Source organism: Mesocricetus auratus, unplaced genomic scaffold (assembly GCF_017639785.1).
Source record: "Mesocricetus auratus isolate SY011 unplaced genomic scaffold, BCM_Maur_2.0 Super-Scaffold_100003, whole genome shotgun sequence".
NCBI lineage: Eukaryota > Metazoa > Chordata > Mammalia > Rodentia > Cricetidae > Mesocricetus > Mesocricetus auratus.
Window position 1 is genome coordinate 40339174 of NW_024429188.1, and position 16748 is coordinate 40355921.

At 36.8% G+C, this 16748-nt stretch overlaps 1 protein-coding gene across 5 annotated transcripts in view; it reads right to left on the minus strand.

The window, feature by feature from the left end:
• Pola1 (DNA polymerase alpha 1, catalytic subunit) overlaps positions 1-16748 on the minus strand; it is a 304504-nt gene that overhangs the window by 102275 nt on the left and 185481 nt on the right. For all 5 annotated transcript variants that reach the window (XR_005876750.1, XR_005876751.1, XM_040744194.1 and 2 more), the window contains one exon: positions 5591-5707. Coding sequence is in view for 1 of the 5 variants with exons in the window: in XM_040744194.1 (XP_040600128.1) it covers positions 5591-5707 (117 nt within the window). In the remaining 4 variants the exon portion in view is untranslated. Of the gene's footprint in view, positions 1-5590; positions 5708-16748 lie in introns of those variants that run through there.

Below are 16748 nucleotides of genomic sequence, written 5' to 3' on the forward strand. Positions count from 1 at the left end.
ACTAAAGACAGGAAGACAGTCTAGATTCATGCATTACCATTCTGGGAAATAAGACTAATAAGTGAGCCAAGGGCCACAAACTCAGGGCACATGTAAGACCTTTTAACTTAATAAAAAAATAAAAATTTAAAAATCAAAAGGTACATCCACAAATAAATGAATGAAAATTCCATCTGGGTTCAATTAAATACTATTTGGCTATCAAAAAAGAATAAAAATTCATAATGATACAAGAATAAACAATATGTTAAATGAAGCCAGACACAAATGATGACATCATAAGTTCTCATTTCTATAAAATCTTCAGAATAGGGAAATTGCTGATACTGAAAGCAGACAAGCAGGTTAATATATTTAGGAGGAGGATACAGAATAGGCACTAATAGATACAGCGTTTACTTCTGGGGTATGGTGGTAACACATAAATGTACTAAATGCAAATGCATTGTTTACCTTCCAATGGTTAATTTTATGCTATTTTAATTTTGTCTTAACTAAAACAAATACATTGAAAAAGAAAAGTTGAGTACTTACTCGGTAGTAGAAAGGCTACATAAAGAATTCAGCATCTCCTTGTTTAAGCCATCAGAACTACAAAACTCTAAAATGGCTGTCACAGGAAAGCCTTTGTCTACTGGAACACCAAGAATACCTTGGTGGCAATGTTTCAGATTTCCCACCACAGCTCTAAAGTCCTCTTCCCTGTGCTCATTTCAGGCATAATGGCTCAAGAGACCACAAACATTTTTGTACTTTTTCTTATGTAGGATGATAACACATCAAGTAGCTTGGCAATGTTTTTTATGCACATCTTACTCATAAAACCAACTAGTTGTTTATTTAGCCATTCTGAAGTCATAACATATGATGACTTTGAGTTCATAATCTCCTCTCTCCCTTGAAGAACAGAAGCTATGAATGATACTGACAGTGACAGAAAGGATATTAGCAATTTTACAACAGGATAATGTGAGAAACTCAGGGACTGTCCAAAGTAGAAGCAAAGGCCATGTCATTGCTTCCCTTTGAAGTGGTCTTCAAGAAAATTAATTGAATAAGCAACTATTTAAATTACTCTGCTATAGTAATTCTGCCATAGGAACTATTCAATTTCATAGTCTATCATTGCCAGGACCCAAGAAGTCACATGCAGGCATTTTCTTAGGTGATACCAAAATTAGAAGTGTTAACAACAAAAGGTTTAATTTGGTTTGAAATCTTTTTTTAAAGATTTATTTACTTATTATGAATACAACATCCTGCCTCCATGTATGTCTGCATGTCAGAAGAGGGCACCAGATCTCATTGTGGATGGTTGTGAGCTACCATGTGGTTACTAGGAATTGAACTCATGACCTCTGGAAGAGCAGTCAGTGCTCTTAACCTCTGAGCCATCTCTCTAGCCCTTGGTTTGAAATCTTAATCACACACACACACACACACACACACACACACACACAATATGTATGCTTGTATCTGGGGGTGGGGGTATTTCATAACATAACCCAAGCTGGCCTCAACCTGACAGCTACCTTTCTACCTAGGCCTCCTGAGTGCTAAGATTAACGGAAGAAACCACTAGGTCTACCTTATAATAAAGACTATTTTTTTTAACTTAAGCTTGTTTGTGATGAATTATGTAATACAGAATCTCCTGTGGCTCAGTCCCTACCTGTGCACATTGGTCATGTTTAAAAGCAAAGTACCATGTCCTTCTTAAAATATCTATCATCTAATTTAGATAAGCTCAAGCTCTGTCACCAGGACAAAGGAGGATTTTATTATTTACTAATATAAATATGTATGAAACTTTTCACTTCTGAATTTTAAGCTATTTAAAATAGAGAAGATTCATAGTATTTTAAATAAGCAGCAACCTGTATACTATTAAATTCCCATGAGTCCAAAGAAATTTTAGGATACAGAAAATATATTTTAATGTATCCAGGAATAGAGAAAGGATATGTCCAAAGCCCCGAGAACAAAACTGTTCCAGTTTTGTTTTGCTCATAACTCCAGCAATGAGTCTTAAAGAGAACCAGCTTTCATATTCCAAGTCAACTCTGAAAAGTAAAAGTCAACTGTAATCCAGGACTCAGTGAGAAACTTATTAGGTGAGGGTGAGACTGGCACATTAAGCAGCTAGTGTTTTAACACAAACTCAATCCTATCTGAAGTCTCTACTAGCCTGGTACTAGGAATAAAAGGTGATTTGTTGACCATCTTTATAAATTTATCAATGAAATATTTTTTTGCCCACAGGCAACAATTTTATACAATCTATGCTAAAATAGTTTCTAACTTTCTAGTAGTATGCGTATAAAACAATGGATTTTATTGTGACATTTTTATACATTCCTACAATGTAGTTTAATTATATTTATACAGATGCCCCTGTCACCTCTCTGTGGAATTTTCTTAAATCTAGAGGTCATATATGGGAAATATGAAATATTTGTGTCTTTCTGAATTTTTATTGTTTCATTTAACATGATATTCTCCAGTTCCACACATTTTCATACATATTGCATTATTTCATTCTTCTGCATGGCTAAATAAAACTTCACTATGCAGTCATACCACATTTTCTTTACCCAGTCATCATTTATAAATAAAAAAATGTAGAACATCTATAAATGCCACCCCCAATACTGAGCAAATTTTACAGGATGTAGTAGGTGTTTAAGAAACTTCTTGAGACAGGAACCTGGTAGTAAAATGGCCTCAAACTCGTAGTCCTGTCTGAGACACTAAGTGTTATAATTATAAGCATGTACCACTATACCTGGCATAATTATTAAATAAAAGATTATAGTTGAGACTCAGCATCTGAGAATATATGAACTAGATGAGCATAATCTTTTCATTCTTAACCTTTTTTTTGGAAGTTGGAAGTTTTGAGACAGGGTTTCTCTGTGTAGTCCTGGCTGTCTGTCCTGGTACTCACTCTGTAGACCAGATTAGCCTCAAACTTAAAGATCCTCCTGCCTCTGTCTCCTAAGTGCTGGGATTAAGGGCATGCCTCCACATATAGTGCGATGAGCATAATCTTATAAAACGGATACTGTGGAAAACCTGTAGAAATTGTGGAAAACAAGCTATGATGCTATTCATTGTACAACGGACTCTACGGTGTCTCTGGAAAGAATAATATTATTATTCCTAGTAGAAAAACTCAGAAACTTCATAAATATTACATTCCTAACTCATCACTAGCAATTGAAATGAAGTACAGAAAAATGAGCTTAGTCTCACTTTCAAGAATCCTGTTAGAAAAGGCTAAGGGAAGTTAGTTTCACAAACCAGAGTGCTCTGAAACAGTGACTTATGAGGGTCATGTCAGAAAAGCCAGTCTAGCAAAGCTTCTCCTGGGGATAAGTAGCTTAGCCTATGTTGAACATATAACTAAAATGTCATTGTTTGGGGGACAGTAGGATATAAAGAAAAAAGCAAGTCATTTTGAAATGCTGTATCGTTCACTCATTTAAAAAGACAATAAATCATAAGATAACCTAGTATATGAAACTACTACCAAGAATACCACCAGTGTTTATCAGAAGCTTAATGATCCTATAGTTACATTTATTTTTCCTTCTTTCACCATAAAGTAAAACATACAACTAGCTGACTTTCTAAGAAACAATTCAAGTTTCACTGAACTTAAGTTTATGAGTTAAATCTAAAAGGCAAAATCAGTCCATGAAGCAAAATGATTCTCTTGGCACAGTGGTTCTCAACTGTGGGTCATGACTCCATGGGGGTCGTATCTGATATTCAAAATATGATTCATAACAGTAGCAAAATTACAGTTATGAAGTAGCAACAAAGTAATCTTATGGTTGGGAGTCAGAATAACATGAGGAACTGTATTGAGGGTCAAAGGATTAGGAAGGCTGAGAACCACTATAGAGCTTACAACTAGATTAACGAAGCACTCTACGCTGCTGTTGTTTTTTACCCGCTGATGTAAGTCTTGAGGCTGATGTAAAACTAACTCACCAAGACAGCTAATTATCACATGTTCCACATTTAAAAAACCTATATAACTATCAAAGTTTTATAAAGTAGGTCAAGGAACATCCAATATTAATCCACTTATTTAAAAATAAATTACTGGACTGGAGAGATGGTTCAGCTGTTAAAGATAGGCTCACAACCAAAACTATAAAAATAAATTAATGATAATGTCCAAATGTGTGAAATGCTGTGTAAAACCAATGTACTTCTAAGGTATTGGTATGTAGTAAAATCTGAGATAGCCATCAGCAAAGCTATATGGCAATAGGAATCACTACTATATTTACTTAGGTACTTTGGTAATACTCTATCCTTCTGAAACAATTGAGATAAAGAAAAAATAACCATTTAAGTGGGAAAATACTCATAAATTTTCAGTATAGAGCTATTGAAAACTAGTTTAACAGTGAAGTGTGGTTAAATTGCATGTAATGAATGAAGTAGCTACACAGAAAAATGTTTGATAACTTCATTGTGACTACAGCCAAATTACAGAGATATATAAAAGAACAGAGAAATAAACAATACAACAAAATACTTTCCTAAAATTAGACTGTGTCATCTTTTTCACAGAAAAGATTTTATATAAAAAATTAGGGATATAATGCTACTTTTACATTGAAAAAATAAGTAGGTAATAGTTCACCAACTTTCACCTTCTCAACTATACCCCTGCAATGTCTAGAAGTTTGAAAATAAAGCACATTCTGTGAAAGTAGGCTGCATGTTATCACACTGAAATTTCTAGAAACTAGTTCAGTTTGGCTAGTAGCTGAGTGATACATAGTAATTAATCACAAGACCGTTTCTGCTCAAAAGACCTGCAAACATTCTGTTCACCAGTAGAAACTACTCTTTGGATTGAAGGTACTCAAAGAGGGCATGGGAGGGAAGGCATCTTAACTACCAGAGAGGTCTTTCCATATTCCATGCTCCACAGTTGGGAGCCACTAATGGCAGGATGTATTACCCCTCAGGTGAATATACAATGATCTATATGGATACTGATAAACAACTTAATACCACAGTGAGGGGAAACCCATCATCAGATGAATTGACCTCTTTAAAGTACAGTTTTGGGAGGTTTTCTGTTTGGTTTTTCCAGACAGGGTTTCTCTGTCTTGCTTTGAAGCCTGTCTTGGCACTCACTCTGCAGACCAAGCTGGCTTTGAACTCACAGAGATCCACCTGCCTCTGCCTCCCGAGTGCTGGGATTAAAGGTGTGTACCAACAACGGGCGGCTTGGTTTTCTGCTTCCTAGAAAGTGGGATTCCATCAAGTCTGAAGATACTAGCAGTTTCTACATAGGAACTATTCTTTTGTAATTATGAAGTTGTAACCCGTATGAAAGATGAGTAAATCATAAGAATTAGTCAATGTTCCCTTGATATGAATATATTGCTTAAAATATGTGAAAAAAAACCATGAATCTTCTTAAAGTCTGGATACTGAAGAAAAAACTGTGTGTGATAGAGGGATGTCTCCATAGGCCAAATACATAGCATCTGCTTCCCAGAGCTAAAGGATGCAAACAATTTTCACTTCCTTCTGAATAGCATTAGGACATAGTTACCTCTGGTCTAAGTACAGCTTTCATGCAAACTGGACAAAGAGGTCCATTTCGGGAGAAATGAAGGGGAAGGCGTCGAGTGCGACTGCGACATGTTGGCTCCTCACATATCAACCAGCCCTGGAGATTCAAGGGAGAAAAATCTGGCATTATAATCACTATTAATCAACAAAACTAATAAACTCTTCTTTATCGATGGCTTATCCCAACCTTCATTAGAGATTGCAAAATAGCTTAACTACACACCTCTTTGGACATGCTAATTAGATATATACATATCCCGAACTTCTGATATTTACCTAGAGCTTTATTAAATATCTTCATAAACACACAAAGGGGCAACAGGCACACTGCTTCAGCAAACAATAATCTAAATAGGAAAGCATAATCTGAACAGAATAACAACAGATCTGTACAGACACGGGATATATTTGAGACCTCAAGCTCTTATGTTAACTCAGTATTGCCAACCAAAGCTGTAATTCACTAACATTTAATGAAATAAGAAAAAATTGCAAATAGGTAACAACGTCTATAGTTTTGATTTTTAGGATGTTGGGGGTTCGTGCTACATCGCCAAGGCTTATCTCAAATTCATAATCTTTCTACCTTGGCCTTTAAAGTAGCTGTGATCTAAGCAAGCATTATCACATCCAGTTCAGTATGTTTTGAGGCAAGAGATCATCAAGTATCAGAACTCAACTTGGTCATTAAATCATCATCATCATTATCACTCATTTTGAGACAGGTTCTGGCTACATAGTCCAGGCTAGGCCTCTAATGCACTCTCTTCCTGCCTCTGTCCCTTTAGTGTTGGGATTCTAAGCATGATACCAGGAAGAGGAATTTGTTTTATAATCTTTAAAATATAATGTTAAAAAGTTTCACCGGGTTTTGGTGGCGCACGCCTTTAATCCCAGCACTAAGGAGGCAGAGGCAGGCGGATTTCTGTGAGTTCGAGGCCAGTCTTGTCTACAGAGTGAGTTCCAGGACAACCTCCAAAGCAATACAGAGAAACCCTGTCTTGAAAAACAAAACAAAAGGTTGTCCTATTTAGATATTTTAAAAACTTGATTCCATCATTTTACTATTTCCTCATGATTCACCAAGTGACCTGCCAACCAACATGATGCTTAGTTGTCATTTTACCTGTTTTAAAAAGCAAAGACCTAACTCTGCCTCTGACAGAGTTACTAACTAAACGTCCTTTCAAATCATATAGGAAACAGATAATACATTTGTCTAGACTTCCTACCAGTTGTAATTAACATTTAAGAGGTCTTTCTTTCTTTGTCACCTCTCTATTCACTGATTGTTTGGGTTTGTTTGTACTTACTATCTGTTAATCTCCCTTTACAAATGACAACAAAAACTAGTGCTATTATGCATGGGAATTAAATATGCTGATGACTGTGTAAAGGGAATTGTCTGTGAAGAAAATAGTAAAAGCCTGTAACTCGCTATGCCTCATGTTTTCGTTTGAAAATTAAGACTTCTGGACATGATATATTTTAGACAAAACTTTTTGTTAAATGGGGGAACCAGGCCTTCTTTTCAATATATGCTTTGCTTCAATTCAATTTTGTCAAGTACATTTCAACTAACACTTTATTCCCTCAAGACATGTTAAGCTAGAATGGTAGGTTTAACTTCAATAAATAGTTAATATCGTTAAATACAAATATTTCAGGACTTTGAAAAAATTCCAGGATGGGGCAAACTGTGCACTATAAGATCATCATAGTGAATTTTGTTTGTAAAGGGCAACAGAAACAAAGTAAATGAAACTACTAGCATTATGTGACCTAAAATTATCACTTACAATGACAAAACTAAACATTTTCATTTTCCCTAATGGGAGAAGATGTACTTCTCAAGAATCTGCTGACAAGCCAATAGAAGAAAGAATTTTTTTGGAATAATTTTTCCTTGGAAGCCCAATCTAAGAAGGAAACCCTTTAAAATCACTGACTGTCATCCAAATATCTTACGATTGTGTAATGCTATATGCAAATTGCTACAACTAATAGTAATGAGGACATCACATTTTCAGTTGCCTGGCTTAATTATGTTTATAAATGAAAGGGTCAAAATAGGTAAAGTCAGTCTGTCCAATAGAAAAACAAACATTTGTCTAAACATGCAGCATTCTATTACTTGTTTTTTAACTTCAGTATTAATATTTTTTAAAGTCATTGTGTACCAAATTGTGCCAAATACTGATCAGTTTTGATTGTTAAAAGATGTTTCTGAGATCTCAAGTAAAATGACTTTTGTCTCCATGAGCTAAAAGAGATCAATTTCCACCTGTAACCGAATTAGTCTTGATAGTGGAACCTAAAACACAAACTACTACTCATTTGTGTACATTTGTAATTTTAGGATTCATAGATGCAGAGCTCACCCAGATCTAGAAATGTGGTACGTGGGGGCCTTCAAAAACATTTAAATATATATATGTATATGTAATAAAAACAGAGAGAAAGAAACTAGGGCTGAAAATTCACAGGAAAAACTCCAAAGCAGCGCTTCCCGTCCTTTGCGTTAAATATACACAATGAGTTCTTCTATCACCAGCCAGTCAGCAATTTTACCCCACTGGTCTTTTCACTTTACTGCCCTGTTTCCATCACACTAACTAAAAATGCTGATTTTTAAAAAATTTTTTTATTATTTTATTTTATTTTTTTTATTCTCCAGATTTATTTTGGTAAAAAAATTCAGATATAACCTTCCAAAATTTACATTAATGTTTAACATGCATTCAAATAACTTTTTTTCCAGTTTAAATTTACATAAGAAATGAGGTTGCTTCACAAGTCAGTTCCAGGTCCCTCTCCCATTCCCTCCCCTCCTCCCGTGCCCTCTCCCCAACCCCCCCCCCCCGTTATCCCCTCATTCCCCCAGGGAGGGTGAGGCCCTCCATGGGGGTGTCCATAGTCTGTCATTTCATATAGGGCAGGGCCTAGACCCTTCCCTAAGAGTTCAGGGTGAGAGTGCACCTCACATTGTTCTATGGGAGTCCAAAGTCCGTGTGTATACTTGGGATGGGTACTGATCTGCTGCCCAAGGCTCAATAGGTTCCCTAGGCCTCCTCACTGACACCCAAATTCAGGGGGGTATTGATCAGTCCCATGCTGGATTCCCAGGCTGATGCCTGGGATTCAAGAGTTAACCTTTGTCTGGTCAGCTGTTTCTGGGGGTTAAACCAGCCCAGTCTTAATCCCTTTGATCATCAGTCCTCCCTCTCTGTTACTGGCTTTCTTGAGTTACTGGCTTTCTTGAGTTCAGCTCAGTACTTAACCAGCCGCTAACAAAGGGGGATCAAGGGGATACAAATTGGGAAGAAAGAGGTCAAACTTTCACTGTTTGCAGACGATATGATAGTTTACATCAATGACCCAAAGAACTCTACCAGGGAACTCTTACAGCTGATTAACACCTTCAGCAAAGTGGCAGGCTACAAGATCAACTCAAGAAAATCAGTAGCCCTACTATATACAGATGATAAAAGGGCTGAAAGAGAAATCAGAGAAACATCACCCTTTACAATTGCCACAAACAACAAAATACCTTGGGGTAACGCTAACCAAACAAGTGAAAGACCTGTATCGTAAGAACTTTGAATCTTTAAAGAAAGAAATTAAAGAAGCCCTCAGAAAATGGAAAGATCTCCCATGCTCTTGGATAGGTAGGATCAATGTAGTAAAAATGGCAATCCTGCCAAAAGCAATCTACAGATTCAATGCAATCCCCATTAAAATCCCAGCACAGTTCTTCACAGACCTTGAAAGAACAATAATCAATTTTGTATGGAAAAACAAAAGACCCAGGATAGCCAAAACAACCCTGTTCAACAAGGCAACGTCCGGAGGCATCACCATCCCTGACCTCAAGCTCTGTTATAGAGCTATAGTCCTGAAAACAGCTTGGTATTGGCACAAAAATAGACAGGTAGACCAATGGAATCGAATTGAAAACCCGGGTATTAACCCACACACGTACGAATATCTGATCTTTGACAAAGAAGCTAAAAATATACAATGGAATAAAGAAAGCATCTTCAACAAATGGTGCTGGCATAATTGGAGACTGGCATGTAGAAGAATGCAAAAATGCTGATCTTAAGCTGCTCTATTCTAGTAGCCTCTGCCCTGGCTACCTTGACCCCATTCTCTCCCACACCCACTACAAAAAGTGGCCAAGTGTAGTTCCCCAAGAATCTCTATACCTTATCATCTTTCTACAGACAAGCATCACTCATTGGTCTGCCTTACAAACATTTACAACCTCAACCTGGTCCGTTTTCTCTTTCTCAACCAATAATCCTTGTTCCATTGGATTGCTTTTGCTACTATCCTCTATCTTCTTCTGCTTAACACTGATGGTCACATAATCCCTCCCTAAAATGCCCATCACTTTATCTCAGTGGACGGTGAACATACACTGCTTCACATTGTCCCTCAAATAACTTATTTTACCTTCCTAACTGGTTGGCTACTGAAGAATAATCTTGTTTGGGTTTAGTAGTCTTCTTACCAGTCTCTGGGGCACAGACTCGCTCTGTTAAGCACAGCACTCCCACATACTAGTGGGTAATTTTGTGTAAACCATCAAACCTCTCTAAGAATCTGAGTTTCCTTATATATAAAACAGAAGTAATAATATTATTCTTCAGAGGATAAAAGCAAAGCAAAACAGAATAACAACAACAGCAAAAACTCAAAACAACCTCACAAAAATATTGAGTAAATGCATTGAGGAGCATCACTGTCAAGTTACAGCTAACAATATACTTTTTAAAGTACATTCAAAGAGCCTGGTCATTGTCCAGGGAGTGTCATTAAAAAGGGGAGAACCAAGGCTGGGTGTGGTGACACTTTTAATTTCAGTATTCAGGAGGCAGAGGAAGGTGGATCTTTCTGAGTTGGAGACTAACTTGGTCTACATAGTGAGTCCCAGGCCAGTCAGATACATATAGACACTGGAAGGAGGGAGGGAGGCAGGGAGGGAGGCAGGGAGGGAGGCAGGGAGGAACAAATGGAAAACTATAATAATGGATAAATGAAAATCAAGACTAAAAGTGGAACTGCTTTTGATTTGAGTGGAAAATAGTAACAATAAGGTCAATACAAATGAAAATTTCTTTATTTTTCCCAATCAAGTTATAGATGGCATAATAAATGACAAGGAAAGAATAAATGGTCTTTGCTTTACTTTAGGATTCACAGAGATTTTTAAGGCTCAATTCTGCAATGATGCACAATTTAGTCTAGATTTGAACATCTCTCCAGGAGCTGGGTCACAGGGCAAGGACTGCCAACATGTATGTTCTTCATCTATCATATCATTACTAGTTTTGTTAACATTCAACAACCACCCCTCTTCCTAAACTATACACACTCAAAGAACATCAGAGTCTTTTTTCACCCAAACACATTTGTAAATTTCTGGAGTTTCCTTGCAGATCATCTCTTTTTTCTTGGTCACAGAATTATGCCCAATGTACTTTTTAAAGGATGAATCTTCCTACAGATAGTACATAGTATGAGCCCACAGCTGCCTTTGAAGAATGGCATGTTGCGATTCAGGATTTCCAGAAATATAAAAGAAATGCTTTCTGATCCACATTTGGACCCAAAACTGGGAGAAAATTTTCCTAAGATCTCAGGGGAAGTTTTAACAGGAGCATAAATTTGCTTTTAAAGTTAAATATTCTACACTGCAGCATTCTGGAATGCCAAAGAATATTAAGTCTCAAAGAGGTGCCAGACTAGGAGATTAAAGGGAAAATCAGGAAAAATAAGTATATAGCTACTTACCAAATTTAATACAAAAATATTTGAAACAAAATTATCAAGTAAACAGAAGTGGGAAAGTGTCATGTCAGTCAATCAAAGAATTTTAAATATTAGAGTTTTAAATTAGACATCTCTTTAAATGAACAGTCATATGTCATTTCATCCAAGTTATTTGAAACTTATTGATCTTATCATTTGTGCAAGGACCAGACTCTGTCATCAGTTTGCTGAAAGGATAATGGAGCACTCCCAAACTGTTATGATAGGTTACATGCAAACTGCTGTCCTCATTTAAACACATAGAATAGCACAAGTAAAAAAATTCCAACCTCAGCTATTGTACATTACATGATAAATTAGCAACCTGGTCTACTTTGCCTCACATCAAATTCAAGACCATAGTCTTGTTATCTTAATTTGTAATCAGAGCTTGAACATCAGAAGATGTACCTGAGTTACATTAAAGAGCCCCATGTAAGCTGTCTTCTCCTGATACAGTGTGAGCACAGAAGCCAACAATTGCCAGCGATTGTATTTTACCACTATAGGATAATACTAGAACAGTTAAAATTGTCGCCATGCTAGCAAGTGGTGAAACATACTTAAAATGTCTTTATATGGAAAATTACATTGGGGGGGGGGAGTTCAGTGAAGGACATGTATCTCTCTATATGGGTAGCTTTAAAAAAATCACTCAGTATATTTAAGCCTATTCTATAAAATACTCTACCTATTCATCCAACTCAAAAGCAAGCTACATTCTTAGGTTATAATAGGTCACAACTAAGTATACAGTACCTTGTTTCTGAAATAATTTTGCTTTGTCTGTCAACTGTCAACAAAGCACAAAAAGCTCCTGCAACCCAGCCAAGCACTGTGGATGTTAGGGATCTAACAAAATACAAATAATAAGGCTACAAGATTTCATAGCTACCCTGCTTTCACTTTACATGAAAAACTGAAAGCATTTGTCTCTCCACATCCCATTCATCTCTATTGTATCACAAATCTTTTCATAAAAGACTCCCCCCCCCATGTGAAGCTGCAAGTGACTTGGGGATGTAATATTCCAACTGTGATGAGTGTCTGACTCCCTAGCACAGTTAGAAATGGACATACCAAGTTAAGGCACATATATAGTTATTTCCGCATGGAAAGGAGTAAAGATTCAAATGGAATGAGATGGTAAAACGGCAACTCTGCTGCTTACATTAATATTTTAGTGATGAAAACGCTAAAGAGAAATTGTTTATTATTTCTATCATCATTTCAAGTTGTCACTCTTAAAAAACAAAACAAACAAAAAACCCTACTGCTTTAGCTTTGTATTCAAAATAACAAACTTTAAAAACAAGCTTAAGAAAGTCTGTCACATGGGGGAAGGATGGGGGAAGGTGAGAGGAGCAGGAGGAGGGGAGAGAGGGGGAACTGGGATTGGTATGTAAAATAAACGATTGTTCAAAAAATAATAAAAAAGCAAAATCAAGGCTCAGTTTCATCACCATGTGCACGGGGGGGGGGGAAACGACTGGAAATAACTACCACAAAAATGACAGTATCAGTTAATTTTATAATGTCTTTTCTGTATTTTTTTTACAAAAAATACTAATTTAAAAATCTGAAAACTGTTATTGATGATGGAAGAACTTTTTGACATGGGCTTTCACTACACTACCTGAAAAATATTCTAAGCACCACATTTGATTGTTGCCAAGATGAGTCTGCAAGATGAATTTGCAGAGAATATGCTCATGGCGGGGACACAAGAAAAAATGTTTTTCCTGCTAACACTAAACTTTCACAAATGAGTCAATTTAATCACATAAGCAGTCCTTAAACAGCAAATGACAGGACATGTTTTGGGAGCATTAGAATCATTCATTAAATTAAGCTACTCACTAAAATGCATAGTGTCTTATGTAATATGATCTGAATACATTTTTTTATGATTGGTTTCAAAAGGTAGGTAATAAATCAGTTTTAAGAAAGGTGTCTTGTTCCCCATGCCCTCTTCCCTGCTTAGATCCAGTGTGAACACAGATCAACTCAGATGTCCTTGTGCAAGAATCAAATGAAAAAATTCAATCAGAAGGGTAGGCGCAGACAATCTCTCACCACAGAATTTTTCTTTGCCCAAGTCCAGCAAAAAAAAGTAACTATGATATGTTTGTTTCTTTTAGTTTGCAGATATGTATTTGTTAGCATGGTTTAATGCAAGATGTCTCTGGGTACCAAATAACAATGTTAAAACTGAATCATCTATACAGTTGCCTCATAAAAATCAGAATGGAGTTCACACCATCACCAGGCAATGTTTTTTCATTTAACTTGAATTATTTTCTCCTTGAGAATGGTACTAATGAAACTGAATATCTTTCATGGTCTCGAAGGGCTGTTTCAATAGTCTGTAAACAGAACTAAGGAGAGACAAGAGATGTGGCTGAGCCAAGGGGTTGCTAGGTGATGCAGAATGTAAACACACAAACTTGTTAAGGTTTGCTTTGCTTTCAAGCCACTTTCACACACTTTCAAAAGTTTTGAGAACTGATTTTTTCAGGTGGCCATTACAAAAACAAGTATCCCTCCCTCCAAATTCACTCTCCACAGATGCTCTACAACATTCAAAAGAGAGGAAATCCATCTGACCTCTCTGGCTTTAGCATGGGAAACTTTGGGTTTTACAAAAACATGGGATTATATACTTTCTGGATACCCACAATTTAAGAAACACATATCAAGCAAGGTGGATTCCAGTATTTCGAAAAGACATTCCTAATCCCTCACCTAATCTTAATTAGAATAAATTCTTCTGAAGAGGGGGGAAAATGTGATCAAGCTCTCAGCGATTTGGGACACAGAAACTCCAAAGCCATGGCAAATACCTCAGTACAGATCATCATGCTGACAACCCTTTCGGTTTAGCCACTTTCTTCTCTTCAGGCCAGTACCAGGACTGACTGCCTGTGCGGCTTGTCCTGCCCACCCCCTCCCCCAGCCTCCTTTTTTAAGTAGCTGATCAGAGATTGTCCAGTAAGAGCACTTTATTAGATCATCAGCCAGAGGGGTTCACAAGTACTGAGAGCAATGGGCTCAAATGCGGCACATCAGTTTTAATAGACCAGAGGCTACTAGTAAACTGCAGATACTGCTGAGAACTTTCCATGCACTGAACTCTTGAAAAAGCACCGTCTCTCCAGCTTAAATGCAGCTGCCTCTTTCAATGCCGCAAATGGGTAAATTTGACAAAAAAGCCACCATTAAGACTACATGAAAGGCTCAAGACAACATCCTTTCAATGCTTTGTACTTCAGTAATCAGATGTACTTACTCACCCCCTCCCCCAAACCCGATCAAGAACTATTTCTGAATGGTAGGAAATAATTCCACTTTGTACATCTTTTAGTTAATCAAGACTTTCTATTCAGCAATTTGACCTTTTGTTCAAAACAGGATTATCAGTTTTTTCGCCAGTTACCAAGGGCGACTCGCATGGTGAACATAATTGCAATAATTTGCAAAACACCATGGCAACCCACATTACAACTAGGTAAATACTGGGCTTTTGTGCTACATTGTTATTTTCAGAGATGCTGAAGTCAAAGAACGAATGACAAATGAACACAAAATTTATATTTGCTTTGTCTCAAAAGAGAAGAAAATTGATAACAAGAATTGGGGGGAAACCGACTACAGCTGTAATTTCTAACTTGATTAATTAGGATGGTAACAGTCCTTAACAGTATATTCAACAAACAGCCCTGACTTCGTCTCTCCACCCACCTCTCTCTATACCACTACCACTATCCCCCCCCCAGACAAATTTTTTCAGCTTGGAGAACAAACATCCCCCATTTGCTCTTTTCTTCAACTTAATGGAATCCTTAATTGCAGAATATTGTTCTCCTGCTCTTCACGGCAATGAAAACGAGAGAAAGGAGGAGAGTGCCAGGGCAGACAGGGAGCTACAGTCATTTGTTTTCCTGCCTCTTTTGGACACCCCAGGTCCAATGATGAGATGGCATTTTCCCGGTTTCAGCAGCTGTTTCGTAGCAGACAATAAAGTAAAAACTATTTAGCTTTGCAGAAAAGCCACTTCTGTCCTCTTGACAACACAAGGTAAGTCTACATGCCGAGATGAAGTTTCATAATTTAAATGCCAGAACATAAGATGAGAAAATGATGTTAATAATAAGGAACATACATTTTTCTTCTAAAGAATTTATTAACCGTGGTACTGTCCAAAAGAAAGCTGTTGAAATGTGTGTATTTGCTATCTAAGGAAGATGCTCAGCAGTATCACCAATGGTTTGAAAACCACTTTATACTCAGAGATCCCAACTCACAAAACAATCTAAAATATAAACTGACTACTCATGAATTAATGTGAAAATCAAAATAGCATTTTTCAATAGATAAGCAGTTTTACATAGCATTATAATCTTTTCACCAATAAATGTGACTGTAAAAGTTAGATCAGAATGTTTTAAAGACAGATGTGAGAGGCGGGTTTGATTTTTGTAGTAAAGAAGCAGCTTTTTTCTAAGAGGCACATATTTTACTATAATGCCCCCACCCCCGGATAGTATCACAACTGACTTTTTTGTGCAAAATGTAGTATTCAGGGACAAGAAAAGAAAAAAAAAATACACACAGCAAGGGCTTGCAGAAGTTCCACTGCCGAGATCTCTAGAGATAAGCAGCTGCAGATGCATTCTGAACACAGCTCAGCCTGCTTTCCTTCATCTGCTGCCTCCTAATGAGGAGGAACCAAATGAGTCTCTGAAACTTTTGAAAAATCAAATGAACCGGATACTATAATGGGTCTATTCTGCTTTCTTTGCAGGGCTGAAAATAGCCACACACCTAAGATCTAGTTTGAAGAAATCACAATAACATTCTTTAGAATATGCCTTGGAAATTAAGAGGTACTGTGATTTTTTTTTTGAGGAGCAGAAATCAAAAGGATGGCACACATTACATCCTTTCCAGCCAGGGACAACCTATTTATATTTTCAAAATGTGTATTTTTTGTTAGTTCCAAATGCATGGTATCTTTGTAAAATGAACCCTACACCAAAAGAGGAAATGTACCCTTTAATGTCAGATTAAAGAGGGGCAAACGAGCCTTTGCAATTTTTGATCAGATAAAATTGATAGATGATAAATGACTTAAAATCACTCCAACACTTAAGTCCTTTTTTAAAAAAAAAGCATAGGTACAAATAAAATACTTTTTAATCTGTCCAGAATCCCTTCATTTTTAATAATTATGTATTACCTGCCTTTTCCCCAACCTTTAATGTTCTATACTCAAGTGGTTTTTTTTTTTCTTTTTCCTGTTAGCCAACTGGTCAGGATGC